At 52.9% G+C, this 15600-nt stretch overlaps 1 protein-coding gene across 2 annotated transcripts in view; it reads right to left on the bottom strand.

The window, feature by feature from the left end:
* The window catches only part of PDZD4 (PDZ domain containing 4), a 29844-nt gene that overhangs the window by 8556 nt on the left and 5688 nt on the right, over window positions 1–15600 (bottom strand). The window contains exons 1-3 of one of the 2 annotated variants that reach the window (XM_077329682.1): window positions 5144–5203; window positions 3086–3357; window positions 1310–1400 (exon numbers count right to left, since the gene is read on the bottom strand). In XM_077329682.1, the coding sequence (XP_077185797.1) occupies window positions 1310–1400; window positions 3086–3357; window positions 5144–5170 (390 nt within the window). In that variant the 5' untranslated portion in view covers window positions 5171–5203. Of the gene's footprint in view, window positions 1–1309; window positions 1401–3085; window positions 3358–5143; window positions 5204–15600 lie in introns of those variants that run through there. The other variant, XM_077329681.1, reaches the window with a different exon arrangement.

A 15600-nucleotide genomic window follows, 5' to 3' on the forward strand; every position in this document is an offset into this window, starting at 1 on the left:
ACCGATCCGACTTCGGTATCAGCGTGTCGTCAGGGCTCAAAGGAGACCAAGCTCAGAGCTGGGATGGGATCCATAAAATGCCTGCTTCCTATCGCCTCAATTTGTCTCGGGTCCGTACGGGGAAGAGTTTTGCTGTTTGAAAGAAGACACCCTGCTGGACTAACGTTTTAAAGGGTCTATTAACATTTTAAAGGGGGTGGAGAGTGTGAGTTTGGGAGAGCACCTATTTTTCTTTTAAAGTAAGCAAGCAGAGAGTCTGGTTTTGAACCAACAAACCCAGTGGAGCTCCCTTCCTCGCATGACCCTGAGGCAAACTGAGGCTCCATAGATCTTGAACTTGTCCATTTGAGCCCTCCTGTGTAGAGTCATTTGATGGAGTCAGTAATTAAATACTGACTAAGCATTAGTATATTTGCTTGTGTTGCATTGCTTCCTTCCTTCTCTTCCCCCACCCCTGTCCCAAGTGCATCGCATTCGGTGAACTGTAGGACTAACCCATTATTTTGCTCAGATCTGGTTCCTAAAATAATAATAGTGGAGAAATGCACAGGGCAAGGACAGCCGGATGGTTCTCACGCTACAGCAGCTTCCAAACCCCTTTCCCTTCCTCTCCCCACAACATCTTGTGAGGTAGGTGGGGATGAGAGAGCTCTGAGAGAATGGGTCTGCGAGAGCAGCTCTAACAGAATGGTGACAAGCCCAAGGACACCCAGCCGGCTGCATGTGAAGGAGAACATGCTGGCAGGGGCTCATGGGAATTGTGGTCCATGGACGTTTGGAGAGCCACAATTTCGCCACTCCTGCACTATACCATGTTGCCTGTTCCTTTTAACTGGAGATGCCGGGGATTGAACCTGGGACCTTCTGCCTGCCAAGCAGAGGCTCTGACACTGAGCCAGGGTCTCAGGCCAAGGCCTTTCCCATCCCCTCCTGCCTGGTCCTTTTAACTGGAGATGCCAGGGATTGAACCTGGGATCTTCTGCCTGCCAAGCAGAGGTTCTGCCACTGAGCCAGGGTCTCAGGCCAAGGCCTTTCCCCTCCCCTCCTGCCTGGTCCTTTTAACTGGAGATGCCGGGGATTGAACCTGGGACCTTCTGCCTGCCAAGCAGAGGCTCTGCCACTGAGCCAGGGTCTCAGGCCAAGGTCTTTCCCATCCCCTCCTGCCTGGTCCTTTTAATTGGAGATGCCGGGGATTGAACCTGGGACCTCCTGCCTGCCATGCCATGTCCCCTCCCAGCAATGGAAATGGGTTCCCCGAATGGCAGGCAGAAGTCAGAAAGGGGCTCCCAGCCCCCCACCACATGCTAACCTCGTATTCCAGTTCCTCTGCCCGCTCAGCCTCCGGAGCAGCTCCTTCCATGAATTCCACAGGATCATAATATTCATGGGTAATTGGGGGGCTGCAGGACAGAAAAAGATAAAAGGCAGTTAGGCAGATCAGTTCTTTCCGCCCAAGACCTCATTTGGGAGACTCCCAAGAGGTCGAGCCACCCCATACGAAGTCAGCTAACATACTGGAGGTGAAAATGTGGGATTTAAGCATCGGGGCAAACTGAGGGTCATTAGGTCCCTCTTAGCAACTGGTGAGACTTACCAGGAGCTGGTCAGAGGCCCAGGCAGAATCACCGACAACATGGTGGTGTCACTTCCAGTGCACGCTGCAACACTGTGGTGACACTCTGCAATTTGGGCAAAAACTTCTACCATAGAGTTTTGGCCCAAACACCAGAGCGTCAGTGCATGTTGGAAGAGAGATCACATCTCCGGCAATGTGGCCTGGACTTCTGTTTGTTTTAGGGGCGGGGTCTGGTAGACGATCCCCCTCCTCCATGGGGCTGGCAGGCCTAGGGGTAAATCAAGGGGGTGAGAGGAAGTCATTGGAGACAAGCTTAGGCTCTTCTTCCGCCAGCCTGTCCAGCATGAAAAACGCATAAAGGTAAAGGAAAAGGTATCCCCTGTGCAAGCACCGAGCCATGTCTGACCCTTGGGGTGACGCCCTCCAGCGTTTTCATGGCAGACTCAATACGGGGTGGTTTGCCAGTGTCTTCCCCAGTCATTATCGTTTACCCCCCAGCAAGCTGGGGACTCATTTTATCGACCTCGGAAGGATGGAAGGCTGAGTCGACCTTGAGCCGGCTGCTGGGATCGAACTCCCAGCCTCATGGTCAGAGCTTTCAAACTGCATGTCTGCTGCCTTACCACTCTGTGCCACAAGAGGCTCTAAAATAATGCATACTCAAGGCAATAACAGCAGCCTGTGAAACTAAGCCTGAGTCCTCATGCTAGGGGGGGTATGACAGTCTCACTACAGATCATACCAGGGACCTCCAGCCTTTCTGAGCCTGCAGGCCCCTTTGGGATTCTGGCAGAGGAGGGCAGGGGTGCCACAAAATGGCTGCCATAAAGTACCAGCTGCAGGGGGAGCCGGCTACAAAATAGTTGCCCCCACTTCCCTTCAGGCACACGATGAAGACCCTGCCATGACACTTTCCAACATGAGAAAGTAACAAACAAAAACTGGGGAAAACAGGAAATGGAAAATACCAGGGGGAAAAAGGGGAGCCGTGTGACCATGATGCTTCCACAAGCGCAGATAATAACCAATCAGTACTGGGAATGTGTGTACAATCATACAACAATTCAACAAGTGTGATGCAAAAAAAAAAATCAGGCAGAAGTCCAACAGGTTAGTTCCCACTGAAATCCAAACAAGGGTCTGGTAGTCCCCCGTTTTGCAAAGTGGCTCCTACAGTGGACGTAAATGATTGAGGCAAAACAACGTAATGATACAAGTTCTCAAGAATTTGCAACTTATAATTTTAAAATAGTAATGTAACCCGTTGAACTGTTGCCTGTCGGCAGGGTCTCATGGGAATTGCAGTCCAAGAACATACAGGGAGCTTGTTTGGCCACCTACGTCTTATAGTTTCAGAGTCACGATTACCCAGGTCTCCTGTTTTTTTCTGGCACTTCCTGATACGATACAGCCCCGATGGGGCCAGCCTGGGCCGCCCAACCTGTCCCGGGTTCAGATCCGGTTCGGAGAGCGGCCAAGGAACACGGCTTTTATCCGGGGAATACTCACAGATCCGGCAGCCCGTAGGGTTCCAGCGTCACAGCCGGGGGGCTCGGCGGCCGCATCCTTCCCAGCCCAAGGAGGTGCTCGAAGGTGATGTCTGTCTGCGTCCCGCTGTCCACCAGCGTTGCTGGGTCCCCTTGGGGGGCGGCCCCCTCGCCACCCCCGCTGCGGCTACGGGGGCTACGGCGGAGCACCTGGATGACCAAAGGCTCCTTGGAGCACCGCAGAGCTTCCAGGGTCTGCTCCTGCGAGAGACGGGACAGCTCCCGGCCGTTCACCTGTTTGGAGGTAAGAAATCAGGAGCTCAGTTGAAATTCGCTCTGGGAAGAAAGGAAGAGGAAACGAACACCTTTCCTGCAAGGAGCCAGTTCTGAAGCTCCTTTCCCCCAGTCTTCTGAGGGACAAGCGACACATTTTTTTTTGTTTGACTTTCTAGCTGGGGTGCCCAAACTGTGGCTCTCCAGATGCCCCTGGACTACAATTCCCATGAGCCTCTGCCAGCACATGAAATGCAGAAAAGCATGCTGGTAGGGGCTCGTGGGAATTGTAGTCCAGGGACACATGGAGAGCCACAGTTTGGCCATTATAGAAACCCAACGCAACTTACATCCTTTTCCTCTCCTCCATTTCATCCCCCCAACAACCCTGTGAGGTAGGTTAGGCGGAGAGCGGGTGAATGGTCCAACATCCCCGAGTGAGCTTCCATGGCAGAGTGGAGAGTCAGTTCTGGCTCTCCCGTGTCTCCGGTCACCCAGTGAGTTTCCGAGGCACAGCGGAGATTTGAACCCGGTTCTCCCAGTCTGACATTCTAACCACTACGCCAGGTTGGCTCTGCACATCATCACGCGTGGACCACCAAGGTGGACTCCACAGAGTCTGCTTCTCATATGTCCTGAAAGCCCCTTGCTGGGGTCACCATAAGTTAAGCAGGGTCGTTACTTGGATAGGAAACCACCAAGGAAGGCTCTGCAGAGGAAAGCAAGGGAAAACCACCTCTGCTTCTCACTGGCCTGGAATCACCAGTAGTTGGAAGCTAAGCAGGGTCGGTACTTGGAAGGGAGAGCACCAAGGACGGCTCTGCAGAGGAAGGCGACGGCAAACCACCCCTGCTTAAGAAATTTCCAGATGATGAGCACAATGAACACAAATCTGGCATTACAACCAAAATAGCATGAATCCCGCTATCTGACCATCACTTTCCCCAAAATGCTGTTCTTGGGGGGGGGCAGGAGATTTCTCGCAAAAGCAGGGCGAGGTCGGGGGCCTGCAGAAGGGGGGGGATTGGTAAAGACAGCTCCCCCCCCCTTCGTTGGTGGAAACATATCAGGGATCGAAGCTAATACTTAGAAACCGGTGGGCGAACATTTCAGCCTCCCCAGACGCAGTTTCTGATCTCGCCAGCCTTCAAACAAAGAACTTCAAAGGAGAATTCCCGCATGAAAGGGATGGTTTTATTGAGATTCCACATTCTCTCTCCACCTCTCTTTTGGGGAGAAAAAAAAATAAGCAGGATTTCTTCTTGCAAGTGTTAACCAACTCATCGTAACTAGAGAAATGTGCACTTTTTTCCTGATCAGATCTGAACAAGGGGGGGGGACTCTTGAGGACATGTAGGGGGAGTCTAATTTTCCCGCCCCCTTTCCCTGCTTCCTTCTCTTCCCCACACCCACCAAAGAATCCACCTTTATCCCTCCCCCCTTCAGTCAATTCAAACACCTTTAATGGTCTTCTCTCGCTCCCATTGTCCACACATACCCCGCCCTTCACCAAACTACCCCTTTCCTTTCCCCCCTTCCAGGGATCCTGCAGGGTTTTCTGACATTTGGCACACCGCAGGAGTCACCAGGGAAATGGGGTTGCAAGCTCTTCGTTGCAAGTTAGGGCTGGGAAGACCTGAAGACTTTGGGGGTGGAGCTGGGAGTGGGCAGGATTTGTGCAAGGGGTTGGACGCGATGACCCTTGAAGTCCCTTCCAGCTCAATGTTTTGGACTAGGTGACCCTTAGGATCCCTTCCAGTTCCGTGTTTCTTTTCTTTCCCCTTTCTCCGCTTTCTCCCCTCCTTACCATCTTTTGCCTTCTGTAGTCTCCCATCACCTTCAAATGACAGAAACCAAAAAGGCAGAAGCCTTGGCTGGCTGTACTGTGGTTACCTAGCAACCCTCTAAATGACCACCGAGATCTCAGCAGGCGTTCGTTTCTTAAAGCTATAGACACTGTTTCCATTATTGGGGACGTTTTAAGCCTCCCGGTGTATTTTACAAGCCGTTCTCCCAGTGGGGCAAACAGGTCCTCACAGGTCAGGAAAAGAGTGCAGGGTGGGGAAGCTTAAGAGCCTTCTCCCTGCGCATCATGCTCCTCTTCCAGACCAGATTAACACAGGCCTGGGAATTAAGTTCCCGGCACAGAACTCACAACGCAGGCCAGTTCACACAGCCCCAGCCAGAGAAGGCACGACAAAAACCTAAGATCTGGTCAGGTGCCGAGTGCGAAGTCTAGCATGCAGTGTGTAGAAGCAGGATATCAGAATCTGCTTGGTTGTCAGTCTCCTGCCAGGATCATCTGGTATTGTCGTCTGGGGGGGGGGGGAGAAGTTAACTGATTGTAACTGCATTTATAGTTTTGCATCCCTCGCTCCTTTGAAGTCTAATTGCCAGTTTTCTCTCGGGAGGATGGAAATGTGGAAGAGGGGAGCTTGGAAGCGATCGGGCGAGGCTGGCCTTGAGTCAGCCTTGCAGGAATGTTGTCATGTGCGTCCATCCGGGCGCTTTTCTCTGGGAACGGGAGGGGGGAATCCCAGCTTTTCCTGGGGGCAGGGGAACCCTGCCTGTTGTTAGCTGAGGGTGGGGCTTGAGGCAATATTTATTAAATTAATTTATATTGGCTTTTATTAACCGCCACACCCAGACCGTGGCGGCTCGTGGCGGCTTACAATAAAGTCCACAAAACGAATAAAACTACAACCATGACGGCAGCACAATGCAGTTTTGTAAACTCCCCCCTACTCCATCCTTGCCCAGTAACAATGACACAAATCCAGCCTCGGGAGAGGTAGTCCTCGTCCAGATATCTCAACCAAAGGCCTGGCAGAAGAACTCCGTCTTACAGGCCCTGCGGAAGTGTGTCAGATCCAACAAGGCCTTCAGCTTTTCCGGGAGCTCATTCATAGAATCAGACAGTTGGAAGGGACCTCCTGGGTCATCTAGTCCAACCCCCAGCACTATGCAGGACACTCACAACCCTCTCGCTCATCCACTGTCACCTGCCACCCCCTTGAGCCTTCACAGAAGCAGCCTCTCCGTCAGATGGCTCTCCAGCCTCTGCTTAAAAATCTCCAAAGATGGAGAACCCACCACCTCCTGAGGAAGCCTGTTCCACTGAGAAACCGCTCTAACTGTCAGGAATTTCTTCCGGAGGTTGAGACGGAATTTCTTTTGAATTAATTTCATCTCATTAGTTCTGGTCCATCCCTCCAGGGCAAGAGAGAACAACTCTGCTCTATCCTCTACATTAGCGATCCCCAACCTGTGGGCCGCGGACCACATGTGTTAATTCGACTAATTGGAGGTGGGCCCCGAAGGACGCCTTCTCCCCCCCCCCCCGGCCCTTTACTTCATCCCCCTCCCAGCCCTTTACAACACACTTCATTGTTGTTGCGTGTCTGTATGTTATTTTGAAGGGATGTTTAAACATTACCATAGCGATCAGAGAGCGTTAGGACAATGGTTGAGAGTAGAGAAGTAAACTACCCCCCCCCCACTGGGCCTCAGTAAAAAGCGTTGAGTGGTCCCCGGTGATAAAAAGGTTGGGGACCACTGCTCTACATGACAGCCTTTTAAATACTTGAAAATGGCGATCAGATCCCCTCTCAGTCGTCTCCTCTCCAGGCTACACAGACCAAGCTCCCCCAACCTTTCCTCCTACGTCTTGATCTCCAAACCCCTCACCCTTTTTATTGCCCTCCTCTGGACACGCTCCAGTTGGTCTCCATCCCTCTTCAAGTGGGGTTCCCAAAACTGAACACAGGACTCCAAGGGAGGCCGAACCAGAGCAGAGCAAAGCGGTACCAGGTCAGGTCCTGGCCCTGGTGGACAACTAGCAGATTCAAACCCGGAGAGCGAGGAGCATAATTATATTGCCCATCCAATCTGTTTCAGCAAGAGTCTTCGCAAGCTTTGTATTGCTACCTCAGTAGCTCACGCCAATTCATCGAGAATGCCGTAGGGGATCAGACACAGGCAGCATTTCCACGGCCAGACACTGACGTGGAAAGGATTCTTGGACAGTGGCAAGCTTGCAAAGTGTTTTCTTTGTCCTGAGATGGAAGATGGACGAGCCAGACAGCAGACCTGACCTTGGTGGGATTGTTCCTCTGAGCCACCCCTTCAACACATAAACAAAGCACTGCCTGGAGGTCAAGGGACGCTGTCTCAGGATAAATGACCATGTAAAACAAAGCCGTTAGAGTAGCGGTGGTAAAAAGCAGATAAGGCCGGATTGTTTACACATTCCGAGGAGGCTCTCCCCGTCTTCTTATCGCAGGCCGGGATCTTCAATGAGACAGGGGCTATCTTGGGTTGCATTTCAAGCAGGGTTGCTCTCTTAAGCATCCTGGCTTTTTTGATCATAGAATCATAGAGTTGGAAAGGGCCACACAGGCCCTCTAGTCCAACCCCCTGCTCAACGCAGGATCAGCCCAAAGCATCCTAAAGCATCCAAGAAAAGTGTGTATCCAACCTTTGCTTGAAGACTGCCAGTGAGGGGGAGCTCACCTCCTCCTTAGGCAGCCTATTCCACTGCTGCTAGTCTGACTGTGAAAAACATTTTCCTGATATCTAGCCTATATCGTTGTACTTGAAGTTTAAACCCATTACTGCGTGTCCTCTCCTCTGCAGCCAACGGAAACAGCATCCTGCCCTCCTCCAAGTGACAACCTTTCAGATACTTAAAGAGGGCTATCATGTCCCCTCTCAACCTCCTTTTCTCCAGGCTGAACATTCCCAAGTCCCTCAACCTATCTTCATAGGGCTTGGTCCCTTGGCCCCAGATCATCCTCGTCGCTCTCCTCTGTACCCTTTCAATTTTATCTACGTCCTTCTTGAAGTGAGGCCTCCAGAACTGCTCACAGTACTCCAGGTGTGGTCTGACCAGTGCCGTATACAATGGGAAGCTTCCAGATCTCTCTCTTTTGACAGTTTCCGATAATCCTTTCTGCATCAAGGGCCGGCTGTGGTGGCCTGGAGTAGAGCGGCTGGATTCGAACCCAGAAGCCCCTTAAAGTTCAAGGGGGGTTGGGGTTTTGAGTAGGTTGTGTGTGACCAGCTCTGGAGTGGGAAATAAATGGAGATTTTGAGTGGAGTCTCGAAAAAAGACGGGGTTTGGGGAGGGGGACTCAGCAGGGTTTAGTGTCCTAGAGCCCCCCCCCCTTCAAGGCAGCTGTTTTCCCCAGGAGAATGGATCTTGGTCATCTGAAAATCAGTGTAATGACAGGAGGTTGGAAACCATGAACAGACTGCACACCTTATATCCTGACTACTTTCTTTGCAAGACCCTTCCCACCTTGAGACTGGGGGATGAAGTCACAGCAATTTCCGTACCTGCTTGTATCTGATGAAGCAAGCTCACACCTATACGCTGCTGCCTAATCGTTTTACTGGAAATGCCAGGGACTGAACCTGGGACCTCCTACATGCCAAGCAGAGGCTCTGCCACTGAGCCAGGGTCTCAGGCCAAGGTCTTTCCCATCCCCTCCTGCCTGCTCCTTCTAACTGGAGATGCTGGGGATTGAACCGGGGACCTTCTGCCTGCCAAGCAGAGGCTCTGCCACTGAGCCAGGGTCTCAGGTCAAGGTCTTTCCCATCCCCTCCTGCCTGCTCCTTCTAACTGGAGATGCCGGGGATTGAACCTGGGACCTTCTGCCTGCCAAGCAGAGGCTCTTCCACTGAGCCAGGGTCTCAGGTCAAGGTCTTTCCCATCCCCTCCTGCCTGCTCCTTCTAACTGGAGATGCCGGGGATTGAACCTGGGACCTTCTGCCTGCCAAGCAGAGGCTCTTCCACTGAGCCAGGGTCTCAGGTCAAGGTCTTTCCCATCCCCTCCTGCCTGCTCCTTCTAACTGGAGATGCCGGGGAATGAACCTGGGACCTTCTGCCTGCCAAGCAGAGGCTCTGCCACTGAGCCAGGGTCTCAGGCCAAGGTCTCTCCCATCCCCTCCTGCCTGGTCCTTTTAACTGGAGATGCCGGGGATTGAACCTGGGACCTTCTGCCTGCCAAGCAGAGGCTCTTCCACTGAGCCAGGGTCTCAGGTCAAGGTCTTTCCCATCCCCTCCTGCCTGCTCCTTCTAACTGGAGATGCCGGGGAATGAACCTGGGACCTTCTGCCTGCCAAGCAGAGGCTCTGCCACTGAGCCAGGGTCTCAGGCCAAGGTCTTTCCCATCCCCTCCTGCCTGGTCCTTCTAACTGGAGATTCCGGGGATTGAACCTGGGACCTCCTGCCTGCCAAGCAGAGGCTCTGCCACTGAGCCAGGGTCTCAGGCCAAGGTCTTTCCCATCCCCTCCTGCCTGGTCCTTTCAACTGGAGATGCTGCTGGGGATTGAACCTGGGACCTTCTGCCTGCCAAGCAGAGGCTCTGCCACTAAACCGCAGCCTCTCCCTTGATGGCTATACCTACAGTTAGACAACATTCGCCAATTCTTTCCTCCTGTGCCTTTCCCTGCAGGAAGACAAGAGGAAATTTACAGGAGAAACCTTTTCATTATGCCCAGAGGCCAAGGAAAGCGCACAATGAATTTCTGATTGACACGTAATTAAAGGCTCAAGAGCTGGGGGGAATGGCTTTGCCACAGTAGAAAAATCGAGAGGCAGCGCCATGCGCCCATTCATAAAAATCACCCACGCCCGCTCTCCATTCATGCATTTCGTTGGGGATCAGGTTTGCCGAGGACAATCCAGGCAGCGAGGGAGCCCCTGTTCTTCCTTCCCGATCGGGATCGGAAACAGCCTTCCTGCTGTCACCACAACCCGACGCCCGGCTGGCCATTCCCTCCGCCCGTCTTTCATTATTGTCTCATGACTCATGCAGCGCGCCAATGTGGTTCCGGGCCGGGCAAGGATGGCCCAGGATCCCTGGAACCCACACCGATGCTCTGAATCGTGGGGTTGACGCACCTGAGCAGGTGCGTGGTCCCAACGCCCGGTGTGTGGGGTAGGGGGCCTGGGTTCCTTCGCCTTGTGTGGAACAGCGGTGTGTGGGTGAGTGCATGTACAGCTCTCTCCATCACTGCAGCTGCAGTTGCCATGGCAACCGGAGTGATTGATACAGGCGTCTGCAGCTGGGGAAAGAAGGGGGATCAAACGCCGCACGGATCTCCCTCCTCCTCCTCCTCCTCCTCCGTTCGCTCCCTCGCCTTGAAGTCCGGGCATCGGGAGGGCCGGTCCCTCCGGCCTCCTCTCCTGTTCTGAATCTCAAACAGGGCCGGGTGTGCGTGTGTGGCAGGGGCAACAACCCTGGTTGCCTGTTTGAGGCTGGGCAGAGGGGGGCTGGCAGAGGGGATACAGGGGGGGGGGAGCTTTGGGGTGGGGTCGGGAAGACCCGACAGGGGGGGCGGGAAGAGGCTGAACCGTTGCCAAAGCTGGAAAACAAAGGGGCCGCCTCGAGGTTCGGCTGGGGCAGGCTGGAGGGAGACGCTCTCCGCCTCGGGGAGGCCCTGCCGGAATTTATAACAAATGCTAATCGCATTCCTCCAGGCAGAGTCTGGAATGAGATCCAGCGCCAATCCCGCTGGCAGATGCTCCCCGCCGCTTCCCTTTGTGTGCCGCTCTTGTTTCGCATCCTCTTCCCCAAATGGTGTCTCGCGGGAACAAGCAGCTCCCCAGGGAGCCCATCGTGGCCTTCTGAGGCCCCCTCCCTCAGCTCTGCCTCGGGCTCTTTGGAGAATGCCTAATTCCCACCCCCCTGCAGGTGGGACCGACCCCTTTCCTCCCTCCCCCAATTTTAATTTTTTGCAAGCATCCTGGCCTGGGCCCTGGTGTTAGAACGCACGGCCCGGTCCCGCTGCAGCAGAGCACGAAACAGGGGCAGGGCTTCAGTGCTGTATGTGTGCAAACTGGCACTTGTTAATGTGTTTGCCTTTGTAGACTCAAGAGTTGTGGCTTCACAGAGGGGAATGTGGGCTTTGGTTGTTGCTTTAGTGGCTGGTGCGTACATGCAGGGGTGTGCGGGCACGCAGCCGTATTTACAACTGGCAAGGGTTTTCCACGCCGCGTGCGCACATATTGTGTAGACGGTGCAAGCCACACTGTCTCTGGGCACGGGGCTGGCCATAACCAGAACTGCATTTGGTGTGAGCTGTGTCTTTGTGTGTGTGTGCGTGCGCACATGAGCACAAAGGTTTCAACCATGCTGTTATCACGGAGCTCCTTATGTCTCCTTGAGACAGAAGGCATGCAAGCACCAAAGAAAGGGGGCTGTTCTGTACGGGAGAGCTCATAGTTTCTATTTTATTTAGGATTGTCAGGTATGCCCTAGCCACCAGGGTGGAACACAAGGGTGCAGAGTGGCCAGATTCAGGTTAGGGATCTCCCGAAGATTTGGGGATGGAGCCTGGGGATGACAGGCTGGATGACAGTGGGGTCCAAGGCCACAGAGTCCCCCCCCCTCCCAAGCAGCCCTTTCCTCCAGGGGAACTGATCTCTGCAGTCTGGAGAGGAGCTGGAATTCCAGGGGATCCCCAGGCCCCACCTGGAGGCTGGCATCCCTGACCCTCAGTGGGGTCCAAGGCCACAGAGTCCCCCCTCCCAAGCAGCCCTTTTCTCCAGGGGAACTGATCTCTGCAGTCTGGAGAGGAGCTGGAATTCCAGGGGATCTCCAGGCCCCACCTGGAGGCTGGCATCCCTGACCCTCAGTGGGGTCCAAGGCCACAGAGTCCCCCCTCCCAAGCAGCCCTTTCCTCCAGGGGAACTGATCTCTGCAGTCTGGAGAGGAGCTGGAATTCCAGGGGATCGCCAGGCCCCACCCTGTGAGGGAGGGGAGACTGAGAGAGCCCTTATATCACTGAAGAAGAAGAAGAGTTGGTTCTTAGATACCGCTTTTCTCTCCCTGAAGGAGTCTCAGGGCAGCTTATATTCACCTTCCCTTTCCTCTCCCCACAACAGACACCCTGTGAGGTGAGTGAGGCTGAGAGAGCCCTGATGTCTGATATCGGTCAGAAGAGCTTTCTCAGTGCTGTGTTGAGCCCAAGGTCACCCAGCTGGCTGCATATGGGGGGAGGAGCAGGGAATCAAACCCGGCTCACCAGATTAGAAGTCAGCACCCCTAAGCACTACACCAACTGGCTCTCTACACCCAGCCATGTTCAGTCAGGCCAATGGCCCCTCCAGCCCAATATGAAAACCCAGGGGCCATCAGGAGGTCCCCCAGCAGGGCCAGAGGTCTAGACATCCTCCCACTATAGCCTCCCAAGCCACAAGAAGACAGAGCATCCCTGCCCCAGACATAAGAGAAGCCATGTTGGCTTAGGTCAGTGGCCCCTCCAGTCCAACACTCTGTGTAACACAGTGGCCAAAACCCAGGGTCCACCAGAAGGTCCCCCAGCAGGGCCAGGACTTTTTCACTACCCAAAAGAGTCCCAAAGCAGCTTACAGTCACCTTCCTCTCCCCGCAACAGACATCCTGTGATTTAGGTGGGGCAGAGAGCTCTAAGAGAACAGTTCTGTGAGAGCAGCTCTAAGAGAACTGTGCCTAGCTCAAGGTTCTCCAAATGAGATTCCTCAGCTTTTTAACCACTACACCACGCTGCCTCTCAGAAGCCCCCTCACTGTTGCCCCCCAAGCACCAAAATAGAGCATCCCATACATCGAATAGAATAACCTGTCCTCCCCCCCCCCCCACATTCCATCTCTGTAACAACCCTGTGAGGTAGATCAGGTACTACACAGCCACTGGCCCAAGGTCACCCTAAAAGTTTCACAGCCAACTGGGGACTGTCCTTCCCCAGTTCTAGGTCAACATTCTAACCAGAAGACCATCCTGGTTCTCCATCACCAGGAATGAGCCAAGAGATGGTCCTGAGCAAAGGAGGCCTGATGGCTCAGTGGGGGAGCACATGCTTGGCCTGTGGAAGGTCTCAAGTTCAATCCCCAATATTTCCACTCGTAGGGCTCCGGTTGAAAGACCTTCAATGGAGATCTTGGAGACTGCCAGTCAAGAGATCCAACCCAATGTGTGGTTTGAACATTCTTTTAAAGCTGAGGAACAGAATGGGGATAGAATAGAGGAAAGTAGAACCGAAGAGGACAGAAGAGAAAAGGAGAATGGGATAGAATAGAGCAGGGGTAGTCAAACTGCGGCCCTCCAGATGTCCATGGACTACAATTCCCAGGAGCCCCCTGCCAGCATTCGCTGGCAGGGGGCTCCTGGGAATTGTAGTCCATGGACATCTGGAGGGCCGCAGTTTGACTACCCTGGAATAGAGTATCGGAATCTACCTCCAAGGGCCATCCAGTCAAGCTCCTCACCTTTTGGGGGACTTAAAAATCACACGCTCCCAACAGGTCCTCTCAATAGGTCCTCCTAAAACCTTCCAAGGAAGGAGACTCCACCAACCTCCGAGGCAGCCCATTCTGTCTACGCACAGCCCTTGCCGTCAGGAAATGCTTCCTACTATTCATGTGGAGTCTCCTTTCCTGTCATTTGAACCCATTGCTCCTAATTTTGGTCTCTAAAGATACGGTAAACATGGTGGCCCCTTCTTCAACACATCTGCCTACTGTGTGAAGTAGAATGTTGTAGAGGAGGGAAGGAAAGAGCGATCAACATCTGCTTAGGATCCCTGGCCCCAAAGAGATTAAACCGCCTTCAACCAGTCCCTGGCCTCTGCTGGTGGAACGCTCTGCCTGGCGAAATCGAACTCTATGGAACCTTGAAGAGTTCCGCCAGGCCCGTAAGACTGAGCTGTTCCGCCAGGACTACAGTTGAGGCCTCCGAAGACCATAACATCTGGATACAAGCCGGCCTCCCTGCTCAACTCCATCCCGTTAAATCTCCACTTGAGAACCAACCACTCTCTAATTGGGCCCTCCATCTCTCAGTCTGGCAAGAACGGGTTGATTTTGACGTTTATACTCCACCCTTCCCTGGAGGCTTTTAATTTAAAATTAAATTTAAATTTAGGACTCAGATTTTCAAACTGTATGTTTTAACTATGTATATTCAGGGTGTTGTATTCTTCCCTAAGCCGTATGAGAAGGCCGGGATAGAAATGTTAGTATAGCAGAATAGAACGGACTAGAGTAGAACAGAGTGGAATACAGTATAGTAGAACAGAACAGAATACAATAGAGTAGAATAGGACAGACTAGAATGGCATAAAGTAGAGCAGAACATAGTTGAGTAGAGTACATAGAGTTGAGTAGAATAGAATAGAACAGAAGAGGGTAGAATAGACCAGAGTAGAGTAGAGTGGAATAGGACAGAATAGAATAAATAGAGTTGAGTAGAATAGGACAGAGTAGGGTAGAATAGAGTTGAGTAGAGTAAACAGATTGAGTAGATTAGACCATAGTAGAGTAGAATACACCACAGTAGAGTGAATAGAGTTGAGTAGAGTAGAATAGGACAGAGTAGGGTAGAGTCCAACAGCATCTTGGAGAGCTGTGAGATTTTTGGGGCGTGAGCTTTCAAGATTCAAAGAGATCTCTGACCAAGGGGACCGTGACTCTCGATAGCTCACACCCTTCTTGGTCTCTGTGATACTATTGAATGGAAGTCTGTTGCCAGATTGAGGACGGAAAATACCAAAAGACTTGCGGGGGTTGAACCTGAGGGCAGTGGTATTTTGGTGAGGAGGGGGACTTCAATGGGTTGGGGTGCCCACCTCCCAAAATGACCATTTTCTCTCTTTTCTGGAGTGCCGGTGTAATCCCAAGAGATCTCCAGCCCCCACCTTGAGGTTCGCAACTGTAGAAGCAGCCCAAGATTCCCTTACTGATTCTCGACCTGTGACCTGTGAGCCATCATCGCACTCCCGTACATCAAGGGTGATCACACCGGCAGGGGTCCATGGGAATTGCAGTCCATGGACCTCTGGAGAGCCACCCTTTGGCCACCCCTGCTGCACAGACTCTCTTGATTCCGCACTAATCTCATTCTTCTTCGTCTCTGGTTGCAGCCGGCAGTGAAAACAAAGCGGGCTTCTTCAACCGACTGTCGTTGGGCTTGTTTGGTGAAGGAGACGTCGGTCCTGTCAGCAGTCTTTGGAGTCTCGGTTTTCCTTTGCTTACCCTTCGAGATGCAAACAAACCCAAGCTGACGGAGCCAAGAGGATTTGGACTCCAAACGCGTTTCCGCTTTCGCAAAACAAGGAGGCCGTGAGTCATCTCGCGAGCAGCTGCCACGGCGGAAATCGGAATTGGTCCAAAGAGGAGTCTTGGAAGACGGCAGAGGGATCTCGAAAATTCTTTCGGGAGGTGAATGGGGGAGAAATCGGAAAGGATATCGCTAAAGATCTCGATTGTCTATCGCTAAA

The sequence above is a fragment of the Paroedura picta genome, chromosome 3, assembly GCF_049243985.1.
Source record: "Paroedura picta isolate Pp20150507F chromosome 3, Ppicta_v3.0, whole genome shotgun sequence".
NCBI classification, from domain to species: Eukaryota; Metazoa; Chordata; class Lepidosauria; order Squamata; family Gekkonidae; genus Paroedura; species Paroedura picta.